At 44.4% G+C, this 10117-nt stretch overlaps 1 protein-coding gene across 1 annotated transcript; it reads left to right on the top strand.

Annotated features, from left to right (window-relative positions):
• The first annotated feature begins 1959 nt into the window (after window positions 1–1959).
• On the top strand, window positions 1960–2202 carry LOC147431593 (uncharacterized). The gene has a single exon (XM_086493940.1). The coding sequence runs from the start codon at window positions 1960–1962 to the stop codon at window positions 2200–2202; it is 243 nt and encodes an 80-aa protein (XP_086350066.1).
• The last annotated feature ends 7915 nt before the right edge of the window (window positions 2203–10117 follow it).

Raw genomic sequence — 10117 nt, 5'->3', positions numbered from 1 at the left:
CCAACTTCAGAAAATGAGGCTGCAGCTTTTCCTAATTCGTGAGATGGGCAAGGAAGTTGTTGTTGAGAAGAATATGGTGCTTGTGCGCACTCCTCTCCCAGTGGAGAGTATCCTTTGTCTGCAAAAAAAAAGTAGAGCACCATCTTAACGCAACTCGCCAGTCAAGAATGCACTGTAGCAAAGAAAGTCGTAGACACGTTAAGGCTATTCCACAAGGAATGATTGTGCGCATCAGCGATACCTGCATTGCCAACGAGATCGGCAGAAGGGATTCCTTGAAGAAACGCACGCCTACACCTCTTCCCAATTGCGATTTCCTCGAAGGCCGGATTTGGCGGTGACCCGACAGAGCTTGACACCACCCGCTGCGATGAACGTTTGCCTGCAGGGCATGGAGGAGACTCAACGAACCTGCGCAGTTCTACAGGAGGAAAAGAAAAGCAAGAATCTAGTTAACCATAGCATTGACTAGTTGAGGAAAGCAAAGAGAGAGCAAAAAAGATCCTACAAGCAGCACGCTCGCAAAAGCAAAGAAAGAACGAGGCGCGGGAACGAACTTATTGGAAGGATGCGAACAAACTTGTTGGGAATATGATTTCTTTTTGAGCGAGCAAGCAAACAACCTATTTAATCTTGGAAAATGTCACCTTTCAAATCCCTCGCAAGGTTGCATACACAAGAAGATTTAGAAATTTTATGATCCAGGGAAACAGAGTCTCTCAATGTTTTTCTTACAATATATAAGATCATGAGCCTCTGCTTGAGAGACAACGTATATGTAGGCCATCGAGTTAGGAAGCGACATTGCAAGTTACTAAAGCGAGCATGAACATAAAGAGCGTCAGCTGGAGCCTCTTGATTCACTCTCCTCAAGCGAGCAGGAGGTGCGAGCATGTGTAGAGATGCATAAGTCAAAAGCTAATGGAGGACTATTGCCTGAGCTTGGCCCTGCTGAGGCTTGCGAGCTGTTGCATGTAGAGACAGCTCAACAAAAGGTATAACCAGAGCATAAGAAGAGTCGAGCTATGGGATACGAGATAGCCGCTGCGTGCGCATGTTGCTACTGCTAAGCCGCTTGCCCTGAATCGTGCCCAGCCAGGCATACGGTGCCCCCCTCACAGAAGCTCATGATGTTGAGGCAAGTCACGTTGTGAGAATTCTCGTGCTTCTTGTCATACACTACACATGACATGTATGGTATGGCAACAAGGAGTTAGGTGTGTGAATGACTACAGCCTTGCAATGGTCTCCATGCTGACAAGGAGTCCACATTGCCTGCACCGATCTTATCCCAACAGAAATGCGGAAAGCATGAAGCCCATTCTTTATCGACCGAGCCCCATTACTCAAGTGAATTAATGCTCACATATCCCAGTTTGAAGCGTAGATTTCCCGGTTTCAATTTAATTGAATCTTTGATTTCCAAGGTCAAAATTTGGGCAATATAGTTCTAAACACCTTATTTTGGACATTGATTCTGATTATCTATTTGAATGGATACTAAAAATCAAGATCTGGCAATGTTTTAGATGCAAGACACACACACACACACACTCTCTCTCTCTCTCTCACTCTCTTACTCACTGTGGCATGCAATGACAATGTCGGAGCGTGCTATCCTGGAACAGGATGCATCAGTGGCATTTGCTGAGCCATGCAACACTTACAGAACATACGATATGTTCTCAATTTGCAGCAGATTCGGATCAAGCAGGGAGGAAAAAGCAAAGCAATCCCTAGAAAGAAGGAAGATTCTAGTTTTTGAACTACGACATCTGTCGGCGCGTCATGCAAAAGGTCTACACATGGAAATGATGACTGATCCTTTAGTCGAGGAGTTGACGCAACTGAGTAGTGTGGGGGAAAGTCGATGCAGATCTCACAAGTTCACTGCTCATGCTACTCACAACTTTACTTGCCGATGCCCCCTATAGTGTAATTGCACCGGCCTTGCGCGGAATGATGGTCATAAACGCCACCGGGCTCGAGTTCATCGTCAAAGTCAAGCTTCAGGCTCCCGAAACCGAGGTTGATTCCGACATTGAATGTGTAATTGCAATGGTGGATGAGCTGGGCATCACTATTGAAATGGCGGGGACAATAAAGCAACGTGTCCTGCCAGCTGTCATTGCCAGCCGACACTCGGCCATCGCCGAAGCGCTGGAAATTTTGCTGTCCCCTGCTGCCGTCGCAAAGGACTAAAGCAACTTCACATAATCTCGAAACAATTTCAATGGCCGTGACAAAGAGCAGCATCTGTTGCTGTGCCAGATGATTATTAGTCCAACTCTCTCTCTCTCTCTCTCTCTCTCTCTCTCTCTCATTGAAAGATTCCATATAACCAAGAGCCGGCCAAGATTGAGACCGACAGTGTACTGCAGGGCTTAGCGAACAAGGGTAGCATAACTACTTTTATCAATAACAAGTACAACCAAGCAATATATTTAGTCTGTTCAGCACTTGAAACTCGCAGTGCAGCCAAGGCCGAGAACTAGCCTCGTCTTGCCATGCTCAGTTGCCACATCAGGTGCACCAAGCCAAAAGAAAGCAGGACCAACAAGAACATCGTCGCAAGAAACACTTCGAGTGCATCGCTCGCACGTGAAAAGAAACCAGTACTGACAGTCAAAATCAAGACCAGCATAGCGCAAGCAAATCAACAACAATTATCGGCATACATAAGAGTACACGAAACGGTCGAGCAAGCAGGGAAACAAACCTCCGGAGAAGTCCATGCTCTCACCACCGCTAGGTGAGGCATTGCTTGCACTCCCTTCACCGCCACTAGAAATACCAGCATCCGATGCCATGATAATAAAGGATCCAAATAATTTAAGCAAAACACACAACCCTCAAACCAATTCGCAGCAGATGGTCGACAAATTTCAACTGCTCACGGCCAATAGCAACCTCTTCAACAGAATTCAGCAAAAGAAAACGTTCGTTCACATATGGTGACTCAAGAGAACTTAAATTTTGAATTCCAGCATATCAGCACATAGAAATTGAATATCGAAAAGAGAACCTGCCGCCTAATAGTGATAGCTCAAGGCTTAAACATCGAAGCAAAGATCACCACTTGCTGGCATATTCACAAAAGCAGGACACGTAGAATCTTCCAGTAGATAGATAAATCAAAATCTGAAGCAGTAAAAAAGACTCGACACTTGTTGCTACATCCACAAAAGGCTTGGTGGCATATTTAGAAAAGACTTCCAGGCATATTTACAGAGGCAGGACAGAGAGAATCTTCCATAGATATCTCAAAAGCTGGAACAGTAAAAGACACTTGAGAATTTCTGCTACATGTGCAAAACGATGACACAGCATAAATGATGATCAGCTGAGACAGGGAGTTCTTACAACAATGCATTTTTCTCATCTTTTATAGAAGCTACAATGAGCATCTGGACTGGATTAATATATTCTAAGCATCACATCCCAAGACCTGCTCTCAAGCACAGGGAATGAAGACGAACACCATTCAGCACCTGAGGCCACACTTGCTGACGGCATTGAATGGAGTCGCCCCTAAAATCACACGGATCCACAACCTCGAAAAGCATCCAGACAACGCCCGCCTTCAGCATTCAACACACCGCACTGCCGTGTGGAAGACCCGCACCACTGCACACGTCTTTTGGTAGCAGCACGAGAATACATGCAACTGCTGTGCGCCACCTTCACGGGAGGACGATAACTCCTACACACGTCGCCCTCTCTGCTAGGAGCAAGGCAAAAGCCAACGGGGCCTCCTCAGCAGGAAAAGACATTACGGGTTCTCTCAAAGACCCTTTAGTGAACCTAGGGCCACGTGGCACGCATCCAGTGAATCTATCGGACGGCCCAAAAGTTGCAACAACTTTGCAGCCCAAACCCTATGGCCTTCCGCAGGCCAACAATAAGACTTTCTGTAAGTATAAAAATATAATTTATAAAACAATACAAAAAATGGAAAAGAGTAAACTCTAATACTAACCACGCCGCCGCGGGAACTTAGAATGTGCATCAGGACATTTAAGCCCTTTCTGCCTGCGTACTCGTGCTCGTACGATGTAGGGTCATGTCCTCTCATCAACCATTGTTCAAAACATACAAAGAATCCATTATGTTAGAATTTAAAAGTACAAATAGACGTAAATACCAAACCTAAAGAGCAATGGAAAAACACTTACAAAAGCGGCCTCAAATGATGTCCACCCGTCGTTCCCCAAGTGGTGCGAGCTCCCTGCCTCTACTCGCGCTTTGGCTACCTCCTTTTGTTGCTTCCACTTGTCAGGATTCTCGTGCGCTGCTCGCTTCGCATTCTTCCAATCTTCTTTGGCCAGCCAATCTAGTCTGTTCCACCCTTGCTTTATTGCTTTGTGTACTTCAGAATGCTTGTGCTTGCTGCATTCGCGCATTTGAACCTTCATCAGGTCTTCATTGAAGCGCTCATCTTGACTTGACACGGGAAAATCATCATGCAGCTTGCTGATGACTCTGTCTTTTATTTCACTTGGCACTTCACTCCAGGTATTTAGTATATAGTGTCTAAACACCTGAGAGCAAACACCGCGTATGCGCGAGATCACCTCTTGCCTTCATCATCCAAGATGATACCGCCGCTGACGTCGACAGAGTACAGCAAGCCCTCTTGCCTGTGACGTGTGAACCTGGGTGTTTCGATAGGGGTCTCTAGCGGCGTGTCGATGGGGGTACGAATGTTAGGTGTCACCACTAGAGTCTGGGCCCCTAAGCGAGGAGTGTCGACTGGGATGACTCTCGTAGGAGTAGGTAGTGGTGTGTAGCCAGAAACGGACGATAGCCGCGCAAAACCAGGCGTAGAAGGCGATGTCGTGGCTGGTGTGGGGGCGGGCAAAGAAGGGGAAGGTAAAGAGCCTCGTCGAACACAAGATGGTGTCGAGGCATCATCAGCGGCATCCCCACAACAACCTCCGTTGCCACCACAGAGCGTCTGTGCCTAGACGAGTTTGAAGATCTTCTCGTCGACACCGAAGCTTTGGAGCACCTTGAACGCTCCAAAACAGAGGGAGACGCTGAAGGAGTAGAACGACGTGACGTTGCTCTAGAGCGATGATGATTCTCGTACCACCTCCTCTGCTGGGGTGACAAAGAAGAAAGAAAATCATCATCATCCATACCTGCATTAAACACACGGACAAGTAGACAGCGAGAGAGAGAGAGAGAGAGAGAGAGAGAGAGAGAGAGAGAGAGAGAGAGAGAGAGAGAGAGAGAGAGAGAGAGAGAGGACTCATAAAGGGGGAGGGATTCATGTGTAGGGAGATTCCTGTGAAGTTCTTGTGAATTTGTCTCCCATGTGCATTCTACGTATCTTGTAAAAGCACTACGCTTTGAGTGCGATGGAGACTGAGGCTTCAATGGCAAAGGAGGTGATCCGTCTCTACTCATAGATGCTCCTCGCCCCTCCACTAGATCTAGTTGATTGGGTGAAAGAGACGCTAAGAAGCAGTAGTAGTGCTTCTTAGCGTCTCTTTCATCCGATCAACTAGATTTAGAGGAGGGACGAGCAACATCTATGAGCAGAGACTGACCACCTTCTTTGCGATTGCAGCCTCAGTCTCCATCGCACTCAGAATATAGTGCTCGCTAGCATATCAGACTTTCATGACACACCGAGGAGTGTCCCTACTTGTGGGAACATTCCTGGAGCATACGTACCTAGAGTGAACGTAATGACGATTAAACACAATTTAAATTTCTCAAGTATAGCATATAGATAGGAATGGACAAAAAGCTACGTGAATACAATATATATTATAAAATGGAGCAAAATTATTCAAATACAATGTTTATGGCTTTAAGAGGTCTCTCTCTCATCTTCGCATCTCCGAATAACTCCCTATATCTATATAGAGCTCTCCATTTAGACAGATGTCTTCTGTTTCATTTTATAGATCCTGTGCATGCACCCCATAGAGAGTAGCAACTTAATGCTCATCTGGCACCACCTCAGCGGATTCTGACTGAGCATCTTCTCCAATCTCCTCCATTGATGCCATTGTGATTGGCACATGGTAGCCCTCATACATCCGTGCACTACGAGGGGCTACCTCTATGACGTACCACCAGTTTGATGCAGATGTTGTAGAATGAAATATCACATGCCAGAGCCACATAACTTACATGAGAGCTTCCAAGAACATAACTTCTAAAACTGGATGTTAACTATTTACATGCTTACTTGCTCACAATGCTCGGGTAGTACGAAAGTGTCTCTTAGATCGGTCCATTTTCTAATTGAATCCACCTCAAGGAAGCAGACTCTCCTCTGTGCACAGTAGCGTTGCGACCCTCCATGTTTATCTTGAACCATTGCACGTCGAACAAGTTGACAAAAAATCCTTTATAATCAATCCTCAAAATCTCTTGTAGTGTGATGAGGTAAGTAAGTTCTGCCACCACAGGATCTGCATCAGATGACCGTTGTCGACTAGACTGTTCAAATTTTTGTCATGATTCCACAATCTTGAGTAAAACGCTTTTTTTCGATCAGCTCCATCCTAAAATGTCAAACTTTACACCATGCTGCTGTGTATGACTTATACTACAACCAAAAAAGATTATGAGTGGCAGTTCAAACATCTAGAAATTCACTAGTTGTACATTGCAAACTTACCTTGGTCGCGCAACCGCAAGAGTACTCCCACTCCTCCTCAATCACTTCTTCACCGCACTGTTGTGGGCTTTTCAATTGGTTGTGCAACCATCTTAAGATCATGAATGTTGGTAGGCTCTCCAGACCCACCAGATAATGCATCGGTGGTCGTCTTCCCCGTCTCCACTTGATCCGTGCCCTTTCTTGCTCTTGCTTTGCATCATTGTATTGTGAGATCGACTTTTGCATCGCTGGAGTGTGAAGCATGCAAAATCGATTGATTCTAGCCTCTAGATGTTCCATCATCTTTATCTCAACACCGAGATTGCACATGACAATCCCAGATATGTGCTCATCATCTATGGTTCGCCATAGCGTGTCCCGGGCTTTATCAAATCCTTTTAGCCACTCTCCAATGTAAACTAGGGACTCTGATACCAGCCAACCTTTTGCCATTCTATGCTCCGGACGTGCCTTCTGACGCACATATCCCTTGAGTGTTTTCATGAAACGTTCTAAAAAGAACATCCATCTAGAATGTACTATGCCATGTATTTATACCTCATCAACTATGTGAACAAGAAGATGTACCTGAATGGTTAGCATGGTAGTAGGAAAGTGTTTCTCAAACATGCACACAACCTCCACAGTGTTTATTTTGGTGAATGGTATGGACTCTACATTGATCTCCTTTTGTGAGATCCATTGCACCAACTTCGCAAGTTTGTAGATTGTTTTTACGGACGTCAGGAGACAAACATCACTCAATGGCCACTTGTAAAATAAACTACAAAACACGTCTAGCAATGGTATTAAAGTCCACACATGAATTTTTTACACAATTTTCACTATGATATATTCCACTTCAAACATACCTGACATAGTTTATGCCAGTCGTGTGACTTCAAACCGGTAAGCTTTCCTTGTTTAGTGAAACATGTTCGGAGCCAGTACATTATGCCACTGGGGGTCCGCACAAATTGAATGATCTCTTTTAATTTATGTTCTTGGACTCCTGTCAAAATCCATGGTGCTTTAGGGAGTTTTATCGATCCATCGGATGCTATCTGCGGTCAATATTTCTCCATACGATCCACATTTCTAAGGTGAACCCTATCTCCCAAAGTATCTTTCTTGTCGGTCAGATGGTCCCACAACAGATTACCCACATTACTGAATATGTGCATTGGATCGAGCAAGTGATTGATCATGAGTCTGGGCCAATATGGATTATATGGTAACTTGTACCATAGAGAGAGTCTCTTCATCCATGGGGGCAAACCGTCATCCCATATGTCCTTCTGCTCTAACCATGCTTGTGCAGACATCTTCGGTGTCTCTCTTCCCAAAAAGCCATCGTGTAACACATGATTCTCTCGAAGATACGCTTGATGACCTTCGTAGGTTTGCTTCTTCAATGAGGGCGCCCGACGTGCATTAAGTTTAGGTCCACATGTGACACATGCTTTGTATCCGCTTGTTTGAAGCCCTGCATGTATACACATGACAATAGATAAGCTTGAGAAAACTAAGATTTATAGTGTTTGAGTTTAAGTGTAAATCACTTGAGCATTCTGTTAGTCCGGGATAGTCATGCATGGTCCACATTAGAATGCCTCTAATCAAAGCATTCCGTCAACCTATGTGCCGGCTCATATCCACCACTTCTATGCCAACCCACAATTTTTGTATCTCTTCCAATAGTGGAGGAAGATACACATCCGCCACAATCAAGCTTAGCCACAATTTCCCCTTCTTGGTAGTCAACCACGGGGGAATTTTGTAGGTGACAATGACAACTGACCATACACTGTAAGATGTTGATCTCTGACCAAATGGATTTACGCCATCCATAGCCAGGCCTAGGCAAAATTTTGAGCTTCCCTGACGAAATCCGGCCATGTTTTGTTTATATGTTTCCAAGCTGTGCAATCTGCAAGAAACTGTAGCGCACCATCCAAAGATTTATTCTCCTCATGCCATGATGCTAGGGCGGCCATGGACTTACATTCAAAGAAATGCTTGATGCGAGAAAAGCAAAGAAAAATATCGCAAAACCTTTTGTGGAATTTTTGTTCCGTGGAGATCTACTCGATATCTCTCTGAATCACATTTCGGACACTTCTCCATGTCTATGTATTCCCCTCTGAAAAGAATGCGGTTGTTAGGACAAGTGTGAATCAAATTATAATCCATCCCCAAGTTTCTCAAGATATTTCTTGCTTCCTCTCTGGAATCTGGCATCACATTATTAGCGGACAGTATGTGCTCTTTGAACAATCTACACAGTGAAGAAAATGCGGTACACTTGTGTAAGTAATCTATCATATCATTATACACCTAGAGTTTTTTATTAAAGCAAACACATTGTAATAGATCACCTAAAAAGAATTGTGATGCTAGTGTCCCTCCATCCAAACTTTTCCTGCATGTTGAGAAGAACCAGAAGCGCCTTTAATCTAGACACAAGTGCTCCATCATACAATGGCATATTAGCTTCACTTTTCATATCATCATAGATAAGCCTTTCTGAATCCATGATCGTCTTGATCATTTCATTGATCTCGGACTCAAACATTTCCTTGTTGGGAATGTGATCTGCATGATCATTCTCCGAGCTGTCAGAGGCTACATCTTGTGGCCTCACCTATGCTGCTTGACCAAAGCGTGTGTGAACACGTCTATTGGGTTGCAAGATTGTTGCCTATTGGCCAGCGTCAGAGTCCGACCAGTTATACTTGGCAACAACTCGATCCATAATAGATGGATCAAACGCACCAAATTCACGAACGTGCTGCGAAGAAACGTGTCTTATCCGTCGCACAGCATGCTTGCATTAATTCCAAGGACATAACATCCTTGTTGAGAGATAGGTGTTTCGGTTGGACGGCCCCACATCCTCGTCACTACTCATAATGAAGGTAAAAACCTTATAACCTGGACATAAATTTAATCTTCTATTGGCATCCTCCATCTTATCTCTCTCTCTCTCTCTCTCTCTCTCTCTCTCTCTCTCTCTTTGTTCACACTGTAAACTACCTCACATTCTCTAATCATGTCCAATCGCTGCACACCTCGGTCTAGAGGTGCACGGACATCAAAACCACCGGGGTATAATCTTGCCTTTATTGGTCAATGTCTATATTTGTGGGTACAACAAAGATACACGTTCACGTCTACATGATAGTGCATATAGTGGACAAAACCCCTTTGCCTCTTCTATGGCTGTAGCAATTCACAGCATCTTAACATCTCTTCACAACAGATCTTTGTTCGAGGGATTACTTAACACATTACATGCTGTCCTGCAATCTGAGTATCATGCCATTGAAAGCTTTCCAACTTAAGGTCGCATCCATAGAGAGGGATCACCGTTCGCCTAACTCTAATTTTTTTATCGTAATCTCGAAGGTAGACTTTAATATAAAAACTAAATCCAAAATCTAACCTAATTGAATATATGGTGAATCACGACTAATTGAATATGGTTAGTGTGTG

The sequence above is a fragment of the Adiantum capillus-veneris genome, chromosome 21, assembly GCF_014529385.1.
Source record: "Adiantum capillus-veneris isolate H3 chromosome 21, ASM1452938v2, whole genome shotgun sequence".
Taxonomy (NCBI): Eukaryota; Viridiplantae; Streptophyta; class Polypodiopsida; order Polypodiales; family Pteridaceae; genus Adiantum; species Adiantum capillus-veneris.
This window is presented reverse-complemented; position numbering and strand designations above follow the sequence as displayed.